The 19,093-nt window shown below is 38.8% G+C and overlaps 2 protein-coding genes across 3 annotated transcripts in view; one reads left to right on the forward strand and one right to left on the reverse strand.

Moving 5' to 3' along the window:
• The window catches only part of LOC101744698 (ankyrin repeat domain-containing protein 29), an 86,228-nt gene that overhangs the window by 11,795 nt on the left and 55,340 nt on the right, over positions 1 to 19,093 (forward strand). The window contains exons 2-5 of the mRNA XM_038018384.2: positions 12,523 to 12,651; positions 16,131 to 16,229; positions 16,415 to 16,513; positions 18,004 to 18,201. Coding sequence (XP_037874312.1) covers positions 12,523 to 12,651; positions 16,131 to 16,229; positions 16,415 to 16,513; positions 18,004 to 18,201 — 525 coding nt within the window. The remainder of the gene's footprint in view (positions 1 to 12,522; positions 12,652 to 16,130; positions 16,230 to 16,414; positions 16,514 to 18,003; positions 18,202 to 19,093) is intronic.
• Positions 1,403 to 7,656, reverse strand: LOC134200903 (uncharacterized). 2 transcript variants are annotated; one of them, XM_062674786.1, is made up of 2 exons: positions 3,501 to 7,656; positions 1,403 to 1,862 (listed from the first exon to the last, which is right to left on the reverse strand). In XM_062674786.1, the coding sequence occupies exons 1-2, from the start codon at positions 6,978 to 6,980 to the stop codon at positions 1,626 to 1,628; spliced, it is 3,717 nt and encodes a 1,238-aa protein (XP_062530770.1). In that variant the 5' UTR covers positions 6,981 to 7,656; the 3' UTR covers positions 1,403 to 1,625. The 2 variants fall into 2 exon arrangements, with proteins under 2 accessions (XP_062530770.1, XP_062530769.1); XM_062674785.1 differs by having other exon boundaries at positions 1,403 to 2,036.

A 19,093-nucleotide genomic window follows, 5' to 3' on the forward strand; every position in this document is an offset into this window, starting at 1 on the left:
TTCAGTAGACTTTAGTTTGTTAGTTTATTCTCTTGACACTGGGAATGGTCTCTATATAACCTGTTAGAAGTACCTAATACCGCTATTATCAGTGATTATTATGGACCGCACGATAAAAATAAGAAATAACTCATCAATCACTGGATTAGATACATACATTTTTGAACGCAGACCTGTGGAACCTTTGAACAAATTTACAAAATTGCTAACCTTATACTTAATTAAGAACAAAACAAGATAAATTTCAGTCCGACGTTAATAATACAGTGTTCTGTTTGGCCTCGTGCGTATGTCAAAGGTTCAAAAGGGGTCGGCTTATGTAAATACAGCCTCTGGGCTCGGAAAGCCACCCTCTCGATGTAAGACGGCCTCCTTCGAGCCCTTCAACTTCGCGAAGCTACGACGAATTACATCTCTAAAATTATGATTGCCTAGTAGGATTTTTTGTGTTGAAACTAAAAAAAATATATTTTTTGAGTTTGTTAAATAAATACTTTATACATTGTTTAAATATAAACATAAATCACCGAGAATACTTTTTAGTATTTAAATTTCAATCGAATTCCATTTTCACGTAAAAAACATGTTATGAATACTCCTACAATATCATGTAGCCCTGGTATCAGACAACCCGAACAGAGGTATCGGCCAGCTTGTGCATTTCAAATCTTTTTTGTTCTGCTTTCCTAGTAATTAAAATGCTTTCTTCAGCCTCAGTTCTCTTTCAAATTATTTTACCGTCAGGGATCTGTTTGTTTGCTAAAAAACCTATTATTCTAGAGTTCCAGTTAAGGGTTATTCCAAAACAACAGACTTCAAACTAAATAAATCCAGCAAAACAAAAGACGGTTTTCCAGTAAAAACATCATGAACCGTTATCAACTCCATCTCTAAATATGAACACAAATGTCGATGAAATTACCAAGAGTTCATAGCTTGTTGGGGAAATCTTAATAATTATCCCGTACAATAGATACAGAACAATGAATAATGGAACAATAACATCGACCGACTCGGGTCTCCCCTGTTTCCGACAATAGGCAGATTAGAACACTGACAGGGCCGACAACTTAGAATATCTCCAACGGCAACAATTAAACGCAATTCTGTTATATATAAGATTTAAAAAAAAAACAATTTAATTGTTCTGTAGTATGTGCGCTTTATAGTTTCAGACCAAAGTAAACAATTCCATAATATGTGGAAATGTGTAATCGTTTTTAACTATATCACCGTTACATGAACCTAAAACAGACTAGAGAATAATATTAAAAACGAACAACTATTTACAATTTAACCATGGCATAATGTAATCATATCTACCTTTGCTATCTGGTGCGGCTTGCGATTTTGTTTGCTGGTTGAGAGGCTTGGTGAATTTGGTTTCCGAGAAATAAAACTGTTTTGTCTGTGGCGTATTTTTCTACAGTTAGGTGTTTATTGTTCGAACTTTTTTACATGAATGAAATGGTGTGTGTTACACGAATCGAGGATTGGGGGGTAAAGGGGAACAATATGGATGACCAATCGCATGACTGCAAATTTGCATATCATCGTCCTCTACTCGTCCATCAGTAATACGAGTACGATCTCGAACATGCCCCCGGCCTTGGAAGCAGTGGCTTTCAATGTTCTTGCGTTTCATCCACATCTTGGAAGAGAGGACAAATTTTCGAAAAGGTGCGTCTCACCACACCCGCTGCCGTCCGTATGTCAGCCACTCGGGAAATGCCGTCTGAACCTGGTATTGTGCGAACCACACGTCCCAAGCGCCACTTCAGCGGAGGAAGATTGTTGTCCTTTATCACCACTAACGAATTGGGCTTCAACTCATCTTTATTGACGGTCCACTTCGCTCGCACCTGCAGCTCAGAAATATATTCTTTAGTCCATCGATTCCAAAACTGTTGACGAAGTAGTTCCAACCTCTGGTATCGCTGTAGGCGGTTAATTGGTACATCGCGTACGTCATCGCAGACTGGAGCAGTAAGTGGTCGACCAATCAGGAAATGGCTTGGAGTAAGCGGTGAAAAATCCTGTGGATCAGAGGAAAGAGGGGACAAAGGTCGAGAGTTTAAAACAGCTTCTATTTGCGCTAATACTGTGCTATACTCTTCGAATGTCAGGTGCGCGTTTCCTACAATGCGAGTAAGATGATACTTGCATGATTTTACACCTGCTTCCCATAAACCACCAAAATGCGGGGAATAAGGTGGAATAAAACGAAATTTTATTCTTTGACTAGTGGCATATTCTAAAATCTCTCCACTACATCTGCGTAAGAAGTTGGCAAAGTCATTCATAAGACCTACAAAATTGCGACCGTTATCAGAAAATATTTCTGAAGGCTTACCGCGTCGTGAGATAAACCGTTTTAAAGTTAATAAGTAAGCTTCACTCGAGAGGTCACTTACCAACTCCAAGTGAATTGCGCGTGTCACGAAACAAATAAATAAACAAATATAACCCTTTACAGGTTTTGCGCCCCTACCTTTGCGGTTCAGTATGAATATTGGGCCAGCATAATCTACTCCACATCGAACAAACGGTAAACTAGGAGTAATTCGTTCTTTGGGTAGGTTGCCCATCATCGGGGTAAGGGTCGTACCTCTAATACGCGTACACGTAACACAGCTGTGTACTACTTGGCGAGCTAAATTCCTACCCCCTATAGGCCACCAGGTTTCGCGGACATGGAAGAGTAACGCTTGCGGAGCCGCGTGAAGAAGCTGAATATGCTCATGCCGAAATAGTAGAAGAGCAAAATAGTGTTTGCTCGAAATCAAAATCGGATGTTTTTTGTCATAGGTAAATTCATCAGAATTAACTAAACGACCGCCTACGCGCATTATTTTCTGATCGTCTAAAAATAAATTTAATTTTGACAAATGACCCTTACCCTTAACCAGGCCGCTACCAGACAACAGTGCATATTCAGACGGATAATATTCCATTTGAGATAATCGTACTAATGTTTTTTCAGCAAAATCTAATTTTTCCACACTGAGATGACATGTGCGCTTGTTATATTTAAACCGACTATTATGTATGAACCTTAATATAAATGCCATCGTGCGACGCATACGTTTGAATTGTGAAAATCTGTGAAAGGGGAACACTGATGATTCACAGGAATTGCAAACTTCAGCAGTTGTAACGACTGATTTGACTTCAGGTAGCTCACTATGTTTGAATGAATCGGCATCTTTGTGATTCTCTATAGAAAAGGTATGAGTTTTAAGAAATTCCGGTCCCTCCCACCATGAGACAGAAGAACAAAGATCTTCTAAGCTAACACCGCGTGATGCAAGATCAGCAGGATTATTTTCGCCGTTTACGTGACGCCAAGGGAAGTTTTGCGTTAATTCATGAATTTCCGCAGTCCTATTTTGTACAAACGCCTTGAGTCGATAAGGCGGCATGTGTAACCAGCCTAACACTATACTCGAATCCGTCCAGAAAACAACGTTATTAAACTTCCAATGCAATGAATTACGCACCTTGTCATATAATCTAGCCCCCAATAAAGCTCCACAAAGTTCGAGACGCGGTATACTTAATGTTTTCAGCGGCGCGACCTTTGTTTTTGAAATTAATAATCTCACCGATACAGTCGAGTCAATACTAACTGTGCGAATATAAATGCACGCGCCATACGCTGTCTGAGACGCGTCACTAAAAACATGCAGTTCAATATACATACGTTGCACACCTATAACGTGGCGAGGTATACGGATTGTGTCGAGCGCTTGTAGTGAATTAACAAACCGGTTCCATACTCGCGCTATATGATCGGGAACTGTGTCGTCCCAGCCGATTTTAAGTAGCCACAATTGTTGTAAAAGCACCTTCGCAACAATTATAACGGGACTTAGTAAGCCTAGAGGGTCAAAAATTTGAGAAACGTTAGATAAAATAGACCGTTTTGTGATGGGTTCCATACTAACATTAATTTGCATATTATTAAAATAAAATTCGTCACTTAGATTACGCCATTCTAAGCCCAAGATTTTAGAAGGTGTATTATTTTTATCTGGGGTTAATAGTTTTGACTGATTGGGTGATTGGCTGTTATCATCGCGCGCAAAATTAAATATCCACTTCCGCAGTGGAAAACAGCCACCCTGAAGTGTCTTTTGTGTTTTATCACATAATTGTATTAATTTATCTTTATTGTCCAGCCCGGTTATATAATCATCGACATAAAAATCTTCTTGTATGACTCGCGTGACGTCAGGGTCAGAGGATTCGACCGCTAATTGCTTTAAACATCTAACGCTTAAGAAAGGCGCGGAGGAGGTTCCGTATGTCACGGTATTTAATTTAAATGTCCTTAATGGATTCGACGGTTCGTCACGCCACAAAATCATTTGCAAACTGCGTTGGTCCTCGTCTACTAAACATTGCCTATACATCTTCTCCACGTCGGCGCATGCAACGTACTTGTGCTGTCTAAAACGGAGAAGAATTGAAACAAGATCGCCCTGTATAGGAGGACCGACCAACTGCAAGTCATTAAGTGACTTACCGGAGCTGGATGGTGCGCTAGCATCAAACACCACTCGCAGCTTGGTGGTGGTGCTGAGCTCACGGAACACACCGTGATGTGGCATAAAATAACACGGGGATTCATAGGAATCTACCTGCGTCATGTGACCCAAACTCTGATATTCCTGCATAAAATTGGAATATAAACGTTTATACTCAGGTGAGCGCTGCAGTCGTTTTTCTAACGCTAAAAACCGACGCTCTGCTTGCGTATACGAATCGCCCAAGACTTCAGGTGACTGATTGAGCGGAATACGCACACAAAACCTCCCTTCGCTGTTGCGTGTAGTAGTGCGAATGAAGTGTTCCTCGCATGCACGTTCTTCCTCAGTCTGCGCGTCTCTGATCTTAGGTAATTCCTCGATCTCCCAGAACAATCGAAGTTGCGTATCTAAGGCGTTAGTTAAATTGCAATGTATTTGCGTATTTTTTTGCGTGTAACTATTGTTAATTGGACCAGAAATAATCCAACCTAAGCTGGTATTTTGTAAGTACGGACCATTAGGTAGTCGAATCTTTCCTTCTCCTAATAGATCCCAAAACAGGTCTGCGCCTATTAAGATGTCAATGGGTTTAGAACCTAAAAAATCAGGATCGGCCCACCGTATGTTGTCTGGAATACAGAACTGCGCGCCTAATTGACATACGATGGGCACCGAGGCTGTGATTTTCGATAGCACGTAACAATGAATGCGCGTAGTGAACGTATTATCGATGCAAGACTTAACAACGATGTTACAAGCTTGAGTAGAATGTATGACCGTATCACCTACGCCTCGTACTTCGTTTGTGGACTGTATTAATCGCGTATTTAATAATTGGCATAATAATTTTGAAATAAAGCACCGTTGGCTTCCGCTGTCGAGTAGTGCTCGCGCTTTATGATAGGTACCATGTACATCGGCTACTTCGACAACAGCCGTGGATAATAAAATAGACTGCACACTTACAAATTCATTGCATTGTGTTTGCATGTGTGATTTGTTTACCTGGATACGAAGCGAGTCAGTGCAGGCAGCGGGGGTCGCGGGCGCGGGCACACGAGGCGCTCGCACATCATCGGTTATTTTATCTCCTTCAGTACTCGTTGTAGCATGGAACGATATATCACTAGCAGAGTTATCATTATGAATTAGCGAGTTATGTTTTTTGTCGCATTTTCTACACGGCCCAAATCTGCAGTTATTTAGTGTGTGTCCCGAACGTAAACAATTCTTACATAAATTATGTACCCGTATAAGTTTTAACTTTGATTCTAAATCGCTTTCTATAAACTTATTGCAAGAATAAAGTGGATGATTCGCGTTGCATTTAACACACAGTGCTTTACCGCGTAATTGACGATCGTACGACTTATTCGGGCTGCTGGAAACATTGCAGTGTGTTGTATAGTTATATTTATGTTGTTTTTTGTTTTCAATGATTGTTGCTGTCGTATCTTTACTATGTGAAAGCTTCAATGTTTCCAACATGTCCGCGCGATGTTTGAGAAACCGAATTAATTCATCCAACTTTATCGTATTTTTCGAATTATTTTCGTTCGAGAATAAAGTGCACTTCTGGGTCTCCCATTCGCGTTCAGTTATCCTATCTAGTTTTGACACGATAATATAATTGATCAGTATATCCCAACTGTCTGTGGGTTCACCAAGTATTTTTAGTGCGCGTAAATTCTTTGAAATAGTGTCGATTAAATTTCTAATTAAAATAGGAGATTCTTTGGCTAGTGTGGGAAGAGTAAACAAAGCCTTTACGTGGTTGTGCACTAACAGCCTACAATTGTTATACCTATTTAATATCAACTCCCATGCAACCTCATAATTATCAGAAGAAAATTCGATGGAATGAATCACTAGTTCTGCATTACCCTTTAGACATGATTTTAAGTAGTGAAATTTTTGTATACTGGAAATATCATTACAATTATGAACAAGTGACGTAAATTTATCTCTGAATTCAAGCCAGTGCTCATAGGCACCGTCGAAAGTAGGCATGGAAATAGTGGGTAGTTTTACTGGTGCTTCGCGATTAGAATTGTGACAAGACTTGGAACAGCTCATGACCTCATCATTATTTAGCATAGATTCCGCGTGAGCTAATGTGCTATAGTAGCTGTTCTCAAAGAGTTCTCTTTGATCACACTGACCCGCTAATTCACTTTCAGAAACATTTTCTTCAATCTTTGTTTGAATGTCGTTAAATTCGGAAAACAAAGTAGCGGCACCTTGAATTCTCAACTTTAAATCTATACGAATTTCATTATTAAAGACACGTTCGTCACTATTCTCTAGCGATGTTATATGGTTTGTAAATTTAGTCAGTCTGCATTTAATTATGCCACGTTTTTTAACAAGGGCGCGAACTAGATCATTACTTTCTGCACTTAGCAGGTTGGGGGATTTATCACGAGATTTAACGGAATCAGTTGGCATATTGGTGGTAAATGAAAAGAGATGTACTTACAGTTATTAGTCAGGCAGTCTAAAACCACGACACTGGTGCTAGCAACGTCACCAGCTTCGTGATTGACTGTAAACTTCGAAAACTCGAAACTTCTATGCGGCAATCGTACTGATATCAGTTTTGGCACAGTATTACACAAAGAGAACAGGAGGTGATGGAATGAAGGAATGATTGACCCCACCGGATTGCGTATGATATTCGATGAAAGCCAATAATACTTCGATACCGATGTGCGCTTGGTCTCCAGTTGTCCTGTGTGTAGGCCGTAGTCCAAAATTCATCCAAAGCAGCGCGTCTTCGTCTTCCAGCAAATAACTACCGCCACTTGCAATGATTCCAATGGTCGCTGAATCTTGAATTTGGCTCGATGGTCCAAAAAATGGTGCGGCTTGCGATTTTGTTTGCTGGTTGAGAGGCTTGGTGAATTTGGTTTCCGAGAAATAAAACTGTTTTGTCTGTGGCGTATTTTTCTACAGTTAGGTGTTTATTGTTCGAACTTTTTTACATGAATGAAATGGTGTGTGTTACACGAATCGAGGATTGGGGGGTAAAGGGGAACAATATGGATGACCAATCGCATGACTGCAAATTTGCATATCATCGTCCTCTACTCGTCCATCAGTAATACGAGTACGATCTCGAACACTATCTCTTTTGCAGAAAAATAGCTAAAAACATAGATTAATTTTAGCGGGAAATTTTGTAAAAACATAACCTATTTTCACGGATTGTGAACTTGGATTTGAAATTAATTTCTATCATAGAATATAAATTTAATTTCATATATTTTCAACTTTACATTGTGAATATAAATGAATGATGAGTGAATAAGTGCTTCAACGATGCGATTTAAATAATGGCAATGCTTTTGTGATAAAATTGTAACGCCCAGTCCGAAGTCAATTGTTGGTAGAAATGATTTTTCTTCTCCATCGCTCCCTCATTGCTGAGGATCGTGACTCCGTTTTAGCTTGTCGACTGTCAGCCTCCATCGGTTCCGGTTAGTTGCCTGGTGTAGTGCAGCGCTAAATGGTCCGCTGGTTTGCTCGGAGATCTGGTCGGACCAACGTTTGGGGCTCCAGCCTCTAGGACGTTTTCCTTCTACTTTCCCAGTGACCATCAGACGTTCCAAGTTGTTTACACCTCTGCGGGCAACGTGGCCAAAGTAGCGCATTATGAGTTGCAGACAGGTGGCAGACAGGCGTTGAGCGTTCTCCATTTTAAACTGATGTAGGACCGAGATGTTCGTGCGGTGGGCTGTCCATGGAACCCTTAATAGGCGGCGCCAGCACCACATTTCAAAAGCATCAAGTCTGTTTCGGTCAGCTGCTTTTATGGTCCATGTTTCTGCTCCATAGAGAGCGATTGGAAAGACCAGTGACTGCACAAGATGTATTTTGGTCCTATTCGAAATATTACGATCTTTCCAAACTTTGCTCAACTGCGTCATAGCTGTTTTAGCCATTCCAATACGTCGGCGTATTTCAGGCTCACAGCTCCCCTTATCCGTGATCACAGAACCAAGGTAGACAAACTGGTCTACGGCCTCGTATTCTGCCAAAAGGTCCGTACGCTGAATGGATGAGAAGCGGTCTACGACTAGCAGCTTGATCTTGCTTTTGTTAATTGCTAGTCCCATGTTTAGGCTATGTAGAATGTATTTAGGTAGAAATGACACATATATGTATATAATGATATTGGTTACTCCAGAATAAATAAACAATAAAAGACTTAATTGCGTTTTCCGTTACATATATGTGTATGATGAGAAACAACATTTAAAGCCCTTAATCTAATAAAATTAATATTTTTAAACAAATTGAACTTTCTTTTTACTGAATATAATATTTACTGACATATTATAAGAAAAATCCTTTTTATAAAACTAAAGAGTCTTAGACTATGAAGGTTTTTCTTTACATGTATGTATGTCTTCTTTCGATATCTGTAAGCGTGTAGTTGTTCACGTGTGTTATCTACACACATAACATCAGGGAAAACCTTAGCTTGAGGCCAATGAACCCGGAGCGCTTAACATAACATTAACATTTTAGACAATTTCGCGTACCATTTAATTTTTTTTATTTAAATTTTCATGTTATCTTTGACTAATAAAGACGCAAGTACTTCTTTTTGTTGTTGAAATTTTGCGTTTCACGGGCTTTTTGATTACAAAATAACTTATAAAATAGCTTAGTATTTTAATTTAAAAAAATATAATCTTTTGATCGGTTTTCTTAGACAACATTAATAGTATTTTATGGTTTGATCTTGAGTTTTTTATTATCGTTCTATTTCTCTCTATCGTATCTATTTCCACTGTTAATAATTTTCTGATAGAAGAGAATGAGATAGAAAGACAAATTGGAGAAAAAGAAGAAGATAACATTATTTCCACTGTTTCGAATACTGCAGGATGGTCGTGGTCTACCTACGGACGACTAAAGTGTTATTCGTCGACATTTGAATATTGTTCTAACTACCGTCTACTTTTCTATAAAAAATATTGCTAAACTTTTATGTTTCGTTTCACACAGAACGGAAAGAATACCTTGAAGTTTGGCTGTTTGCTTGATTTGGGTTTTCATCTTCACGATAAGAAGATCCCAAGCGTTAGGAAAGAGCCAACCGTATACTTTATTAAATTTAGGGTGATTTTTTTATTCATTGTTTACATTAGAAAACCGTAAAAGTGGATTATATATGTTCACATTTCTTTTAACATATTTTTAATGACTCTCTTAATTCTTTATTATCTGTTCAGGTGGAATATTGTAATTGATTTTACTAGCTTCTGGATATATAGCTGATAGCATTGATTTAAATATACTTTCAACTCTCTGGCTGATAGAATCAAATGACAATGTAAGAAAATGCAGATTCTCGAGTTGACGTCATCTTTTACAAATATTCTGAACATTAAGGGCTAACAACACGCTAAATTCGAAAATCCACGAAATATTTTATTTACTGTAGTTGCAAAGAAATAAACGCAAATGCATGCTCGAAGCGCATTACTCTCCTTTTGAGTAAGTCGGTTAAAAAGGTAAAGTTCACACGCGCAACGTATGAATAAAAGATTAGTGAAGCGAAGAAAATAGGACACACGTTCGAAACGATACACGCTACGGAGGATCGTAATATTAGCAAAGCTTAATGATAGATATATATTGAGAAATATAGTGTAAGCAACTGGGCTAAGAATATACAGCCTTTCAATTTTTTATTTATTTATTGCTCAGATGGGTGAACGAGCTCACATCCTACCTGGTGTTAAGTGGTTACTGAAGCCTGTAGCGGACTTAGCTTAGACAGTCTGTGTCGAGTCGTCGCACAATAAACAGGTTGCAAACTGTCGTGTCTTGTTTATAATTATCACCCTACATAATATCACACACGCTCTATATAAGCACAGACTCAACAAAGCCCATAGATATCGACAATGTAAATGCACCACCCACATTGAGATATAAGTTCTAAGGTCTCAAGTATAGTTACAACGGCTGCCCCACCCTTTAAACCGAAACGCATTACTGCTTCATGGCAGAAATAGGCAGGGTGGTGGTACCTACCTGTGCCGACTCACAAGATGCCCTACCACCATTAAAAAATCTTAGCAAAAATATGTTATGTAAATTGTCCATAACGACTATATGATTGAATAGAGTAGAGCAGAAGGTCTTAAAACTGTTCAAATCCATCTACTGCTGGTGGCTCGCTTCCTTTTTTGATCCAGGTCTATGTGAAATACAAGACGTAAATTCATTAAATTTGAATTAGCTCAATATAATTTGTAACCACAGGTCATTATGAGTCTGAAAAGCTTTTTTTTGTTTTTTTTTATTAGGGTGCGCGGGATATGTGGGTTTTGTCGGTCCGCTGACGAACCCGAGTACGGGGGTCCCCGCGGTCAATTATCAATTCGACTTTTTTTTTAAGTGAAATCATTTTGATGATTATTTTTTATTTGAAAGGTGAAGCTTGAGGTTCATGATGTTCAATTTCAATTTTATCATAATCTCACCATTAGTTATCCTTGATAATACATAATTAGCTTCGACTAAATAATATGGAATTCTCATTTTATTTTGTCGAAGTCGGTTTTCTGTTTTGTTAAAATGTCCTATTCTTATCATATTGCAAGGTAGATACCGGGAATTTCGTGAAGCAATACTGCTTATCCGACCGCGACGGGGCAACGCAAGGCCGCCGTCGCCGCGTCGCCCGAAATATGTCTTGTCAGATCCCCCGTATTCACTCTTGGTGCTTTTAGGCCTCTTAAGCACCGGTCACCGTCCTCGTCAAACTCTTCGAATGTTCGACTAGCGTACTAATCCATAGACACAACCCACTGAGTTTCTCGCCGGATCTTCTCAGTGGGTCGCGTTTCCGATCCGATGGTAGATTCTGCGACTCTTGCTAGGACACTCTTGCTACGACTAGTGTTAGCAAATTCTCTCAGGTTGAGTCCGTGAGCTCATCTACCCGTCCGGGCATATCTGGAATAGCCTCTTAGACTACCAGCGAATAGGTAGGGTAGAAAAAGCAGTACTAAAAGTGCTTAATATAGTTTTACCCAAAACTGCCCTACGTACAATTGACATTCTGAACCTTCAAAATTACAAATAATATCCTTCCTCAGTATAAATACCGAGTAGGATTTCAAGCTTATTTATTTTTCTCGCAGCAGAAACAGTTATTAACTCGAGCTGCCGCACGGTCGCAGTCAATTGTAGAACTAATTGCAAAACATTCCAACCTCTATACAACTCGTATGTTTCTGTACATTCCAATTTAGTCGATATCCCGGAGCGGCTAGGAGCAAATTTGCAATTAAAAACACCGTTGTCTAGTCTAGCCTTTGTTTTATTAATTTCATTACTAGTTCACTTATTTCACGTGCAGCTTGTGGGCTGGATATACTCAAAGATCGTACAATGCTCTCCGTGTTCAATACAATAACGCGTTTAGGGTGCTGGTGGTGTTGCCCCGCTTTTGTAGCGCATCAGGGATGCTTGGAGACGCGCACATAGATTGTTTTTACGCTACCATGCGTAAGAGGTGTGCATCTCTGGTAAACAGAGTGAGGGCCAGCTCCAACAGTATCCTGAGCATGATCGCAAGCAGGCTGGACTGTATATACATGGGTCGCTGTGGTGCCATCTCCCATGGGATGTTACCACAGTAATTCATTGTGATGTAAATATAACTACTAACATAGGTTAGGTTAGGTTAGGTTATTAACAATTTATATGAGTCATGGTTACTTGAAATAAAAACATTATTATTATTATTATTTCTATGAATCACTATATATTTCCGCCTATCTAATTATTATGTTACTTTTTAATTTATGAAAATAAAGAGATTAATTACTTAAAATTAATGATTAGGATTTTATTCCTTAACAGTATAAAAAAGTTCAGAATGATCTGAAATTTGTACTTTGTACTATTTGAATAATTGAGTGTCCGACATAAGTCCTTATTATCTGTCTCTCTTGTCTTCCAGATGTCTTCGGAAAGCAGAACCCGTGTGCAACAAAACGATTTGCTTCTTCACGAGGCCGTGATCAAGAATGAGCCGACGGCTGTGAGAGAAGCGCTGAAGAGACCGACGGACGTCAACTGTAGGAACAACGTGAGTCCGGTGTGCTTAGTGAGAGTTTTTTAACGTTCTCGATAGCGTAAAAGTTAACCCAAATTTGTATGCAGTTGGAACAGCGCTCCTAGCGGCAAAAGTAGGCAAACTTTCCAACTCAAGTTTGAGTTAACTTTTACGCTACCGAGACCGTTAAAAAACTCGCACTAAGCACACTGATTTATAAAATGGAAATAATGTTAACAAATGGGAATTAGATTTGCCAATTGAACAGAATTAAAAAGCTTTACGTGAACTCAGCGATCCTCTTCCACGACATGTAAACTCTGATATGAACTCCGAAAATCACAATAATAGCAGCTATAGGTGCGAGCCTCGCTCTGCTGATATCTATAGATCGATAAGTTTTTCATCAGGTTGCAATAATAATTTTCAAATAGATAATATTTGAGGCAGCAGTAGGGGTGCAGACGTATTGTTTCCCATGTACCTAATAGACTTTCGATGAACCTAATTGATTACAAAGGCTTATTGACTGAAGAAAACTCAAAATTGTTTTCTCTTAAATACCGTCTACAATGCTAGCACGCATTGCAACACTCCGCTTCTGTACACACTGGAAACAACAAACTAGTTCTGTCCGTAACCGTAACGTTTAATATTGTACTACGTTTAGCAGTTTATAAACCAAACTTAATTTCACAATAGCGCGCCTAGTTTACCAACAAACTGCATATTTACACGTGAATGTAAATTAATTTTGCAAAAGCCTTTGTTTAAAGGCCTTTCTTCATAAGAAGGCGTTTTCTTCTTCTGGTTCTCTTATTTCTTCTTTATTTGACCAATTTAATTGCTATGCCGGTAAAAAAATGCATGAAAAATATTTTAATCGTCCTCTTAGAATCGAACGCGCAATGTAAAGCAAACAATTGTCACGAGGTCAGCGCTCTCGTAAGACGCGGGGGCCGGGAGGCGGGCAACATGTATGAATATTTCAGAAATGAAGTCAGGTCAATGATTTAAAAAAATTACACAAAACCGTGGTTGACCTTAATCTGGTCTTCGATGCAGCTGTAGCTTACACGTCTTACAATATCATCAATTTTACCACAAAACGAACTCTAAGAGTGTATTCATTTTTAAACTGAGAAACTTGGCAAAATAAAAGCAATAAAACAGAACAGTAATCATTTTTTAATTTTTGAACGACCAACACATCTATATCTATACTCTATACTAATATATAAATCTACAGTGGTTTTTACGGATGTTCCGTTATAACTACTGAACCATGTATCCGATTGACTTGAAACTTGGCATTCACGTAGAAAATAAATGTACTTAATGGATAGGCTAATATTTATATGAGTGTTGGACTCTCTACACCAGTTGCGGGGGCGTTAATGATGAGAATTTTTGTGGGGATGAGAAATAATAATGTTAATTTTAAATGCCCAACGAAGCGGACGGGTACAGCTAGTTACTTATATTTATTTCGCCGAAAATCGGTAGCCAAAAGAACTCCGTGCTCGAGTTACGCCTTTTAAAATGTTTGTTCGCCACACCGAGGGCAAATGTCAACCAACAAAAGCACTTTACCACAGATTAATCAGATGACGGTAGGATTACAGTTTTTAAATAAATTGTAAGTAGCCAATGTTGAAAAAACATGTTTTAAAGTCTAATACTAACTAAGTCTAACCCGGGTAAATCACTATAAGAATTAAAGTTATTAATCAATAATAATTATTAGTTATGTCTGAATGAACTGGTATCGCGGCGATATATATACTCGCAAATAAAATTATTAGTTACCTAATTTCGTTAAGTTATTTAACAAACTCACAAATATACATTCATATTGTTATTGTCTATAATCATAACTTAATGTATTTTTGTAAATCAAAAACTATTGTTACGCCGATAAGAGTAACGCCATCTATCGTCGAATATTCAAACGAATATCGAAGGATCTAGTAACGCTTAGAACGCTCGAGAAGTAGAACGCCATCTATTGTCAGATACCGGAAACACAATACTTGAAATGTGTGGAATATTCTCGATAATTCTAGGGATGTGGTATCTGCTATAAAAGCGTTGCAGAGATGACACGCAATCAATTAGTAATCGGAACTACTCGAAGCGAAACAGCGAACGGATCACCTGAAGCGAAGTGGAAGAAACGAATTTAGAATTTTAAAGTGTTTGTGAAGTGTTTTATGTGTTTCTAAGTGTTGAATACAGTGCTAACTTGTAATTCGGTAGAATTTTATTTATCTCGAACCCCAGCGCGTAGCACTATGATAGCTACAGAAATGTGAGTGAGACAGAAATAAAGAGATTGGAACGTTGATTCGTATCATGAAATAAAAAAGAAATACATAACTCTACTTAGTTAATTTTCGCTCTATGGAAACGATATAATTTTCGATGTATATTCTCGGAATGACTGAACTTCGGATTTCGGTAAAATTGTCGAAATATTTTCTAGCGGGTGATTCTGTGAAGCGATCGGACTAAAGTCAAATCAATTTGACCAACAAAACGAGCTGGGTTTGACTAGTACTTACTAAATCAACAACCATTCATGTTTTGGTTAATATAATTATGTTATCCCTTCATATTAGCGTAGAGATTTTCCCCTTTCGGCTTTAGGATCTGTGCCTTAATTTCGTTTCCAATGGTAGTAATGCGGGTCCCAAAAGGATATAGGAGTGACGAGCCTCAAATGAGAATGAAACGATGCGGCTTATAGAAGCTTACAATGTTTCACGTTTCCTGTTTTTTATTTCTTATGCGTGATTGAGTTCGCGAACCTAGATTACAAAGAGTAAATCACCGCGGTAGAAATAGGCAATGTGAACCCGCAAAATTATAATTTGCGTAATTACTGGTGGTAGGGCCTCTTGCAAGTCGCACGGGTAGGTACCACCACCCTGCCTATTTTTCAGCCGTAAGGCAGTAATGCGTTTCGGTTTGAAGGGTGGGGGCAGCCATTGTAACTATACTTGAAACCTTAGAACTCATGTTTCAAGGTAGGTGGCGGCATTTACTTTGTAGTGTTGTTTATGGACTCCGGTAACCACTTAGCATCAGATGGGTCGTATGCTCGTCTGCCTACAAGGGCAATAAAAAAAACGATTATATGTTTAATTAGGCCATCTTTTACAGAAGCTGTTCTACGAAAAACTATTGTGGAAATATTTAAGTAGATAAACCTTAATTTGCTCAAAATATAGTTAAAATGATAATAACTCACAAATGTAAGAGGTTGTGCAATTCTTTGAGTAATTAACATAATCCTAAATTAAACTTATAACTATACTGAGACCTTAGAACTTGTATCTCGAGGTGGGTGGCGCATTTGCGTTGTAGATGTCTATGGGCTCCAGTAACCACTTAACACCAGGTGGGCTGTGAGCTCGTCCATCCATCTAAGCAATAAAAAAAAATAAAAAAAATGTAAGCGAATATTTTTCGTCATAAAATAAAAAATGTTTATACTTGTCTGTTGTTAGTACGGGAGGGCGCCAATACACTGGGCCGCCAGCCGTGGGAACGTTGAAATAATCAACTTACTTATCGAAGCCAAGTGCGATATAGAAGCTGCTGATAAGGTAACAAACAACATTTTACACCGTAATTAACTTCCGAAAGCTTTCTTCTGTTGTTGCTGATTTTCCTTGTTTACTCTCTGAAATTTACTTTGTTATTTGTTTTATAAAAAAAAAACTGCTAAACTAAAAAAAGTACCAGGCCGACATAAACGAATGGAGGTAACGATACTTGTTTTGTTCTTCAGTTCGGGATGCGGCCGTTGCTGATGGCGGCTTGGCATGGCCATCTAGACGCCGTGACATCTCTAGTCAAGGCAGGCGCATGTCTCGCAGCTACTAACAAAGTATGTTATCCTAGTACCATGAACGCAAAACTGCGTGTATTTCAAATTAACAAAACAAAAATTACATTTGCTAATTAATAAACAAAATTATGTATAGGTATGTAAAACAGTAAATAAATTTAGCTCCCATTATGTTTGAGAACAAATAAACAAAATTACGTATGCCCTTTACAAACAAACGCCTTCCTCGAAGGTAAGTGATTAAATATTCACATAGAATTCAAACGGGAGAGGAGTCTTATTACTGTCTTCCTAATCACCGTGTGAATTCGTTAAATTAACCTTTGCTTGGATTTTCGGAAATATCGTTAACTGGAATTTTAATTAAACTTTATTCCAGAAATTCCGTATTAAAATAGACTCGATTTTCTCAAAGGCTTCTTAATAACACAGTTCTAAGCTTATTTCCTCACAATCTTCCAGTTGTTTCCATGGATTTGTGACTTGACTTGATAGATTTATGAAACGATAGGCGGCGGCTTGGCTCTGCCCCTTGCATTGCTGACGTCCATGGGCAACAGTAGCCTCTCATCATAAGGCACTCGTCTGCCTACAAGAGCAATAATTTTTTTTAACCGAAAATCGATCTTAGAGTCAAATTAGACTAGATCTAACACGGTAGCGATCATGCTTTGAGGTCAGAAGAATACCACACTCAATTCCTATAAAAATAGATGTGCTTAGTAATATTTCTTCTAGGCTCCTAGTAGTGACATAGATCACAGTCCAAATGTTAGTGTTCTGAACTTTTTTATTTACAAGCTTATCTTAAAAACGTCGTATAGATCTATCAAATGAAGACATGAGTGGATGAAAGGGATATGATACAATTTGTTAATTCTGAGAAAACGGCAACAAACTATTGTTACTTGTACTTTTTCTTTGTACAAAACTCCTTCATTATGATGGAGTTGCAGTTTCTAAAAATAGCCTTTAAAATCGGAGTTTTAAGATCTACTATGGTTTATAGGCACTAATACCTTCATTCAATGTAAAAATTAAAAAATCGTAAACAATGGTACTTAACCCCTTCATCCACTCATGTCTTCAAATATCTAAATATCACGTATTATAGTTACCTCTTACAGATCTTAACTATATTTCGTGATATATATATATATTTATTGCTTAGGTGGGTGGACGAGCTCACAGCCCACCTGGTGTTAAGTGGTTACTGGAGCCCATACATCTACAACGTAAATGCCGCCGCCCTCCTTGAGATATAAGTTCTAAGGTCTCAAGTATAGTTACAACGGCTGCCCCACCCTTCAAACCGAAACGCATTACTGCTTCACGGCAGAAATAGGTGGGGTGGTGGTACCTACCCGTGCGGACTCACAAGAGGTCCTACCACCAGTAAAAAATTAACCACCAGTAATATATTATTAGTAAGCTCCTAATGTGATCAAAAATGACAATACAAGGTAAGGTATCCGTCACAGCGCGGTATTTCTCTGTTCTCTTCTTCTTCGTTCTTCTTCTGTACCCAGAAGCATAATGATCTCCTGCAATGTGCGTGTGCCCGCGGCGCCCGCGATGTGGCGGAATACGCCCTGTCCCTCGGAGCGCGCGTGCAGACTGCAGACGTCGCTGGAGACGCCCCCCTCGCACAAGCTGCAAGAGCTGGACACGCGGCTGTCGTAGAACTACTCCTGGACAAGGGGGCTGATATCGATGCAGTCAATAAGGTAACCGATTTTATTATTAAGTAGCTGTACCCGTCCGCTTCGGTGGGCATTTAAAATTAACATTATTATTTATTGTCATTGTTATTAGGGAGTCCAACACTCATAAAAATATTAGCCTATCCATTAAGTACATGTATTTTCTACGTGAACACCAAGTTTCAAGTCAATCAGATGCATGGTTCAGTATTTATAACGGAACATCCGTAAAAACCACTGTAGATTTATATATTAGTATAGATATCATTTATTGAAGGATTACTAGTGGCCCGGAAGCCTTTCTGGTTTCACCAGGACGGATGAGCGAGCAAAGGCTCAGTCAGGAGGGGTGGGATTAGCTAACACCTAACCCAACGCCTCCAAGGGAGACCTACCGACTCAAGAGCAAGCTGCTTTGCGAATTAATCCAGCGAGAATCTCAGCGCACATTGGTTTACTGGTGGTAGAACCTCTTGTAAGACCGCACGGGTAGGTACCACCACCCCACCTAGTTCTGCCATAAAGTAGTAATGCGTTTCCGTTTGAAGGGTGGGGCAGCCGTTGTAACTATACTGAGACCTTAGAACTTATATCTCAAGGTGGGTGGCGCATTTACGTTGTAGACGTCTATGGGCTCCAGTAACCACTTAACACCAGGTGGGCTGTGAGCTCGTCCACCCATCAAAACAATAAAAAAAACTTTTATAATACCGTTGCTTAAATGTTGTGAAAAATAGTTATGATTCGACAAATTATGCCGCATTCGAAGTACGCCTTGCATTATAAATGTGTGCGAATGTCTTCGATCAACAATAGTAACTAGATAAAGGGATACGTACAAAATTAAAGCAAAAACTGTCCGCGTGAATATATACTTATATAGTTACATTCGTTTACTAACAAACGGAGAAAAAAG

Source organism: Bombyx mori, chromosome 21 (genome assembly GCF_030269925.1).
Source record: "Bombyx mori chromosome 21, ASM3026992v2".
NCBI lineage: Eukaryota > Metazoa > Arthropoda > Insecta > Lepidoptera > Bombycidae > Bombyx > Bombyx mori.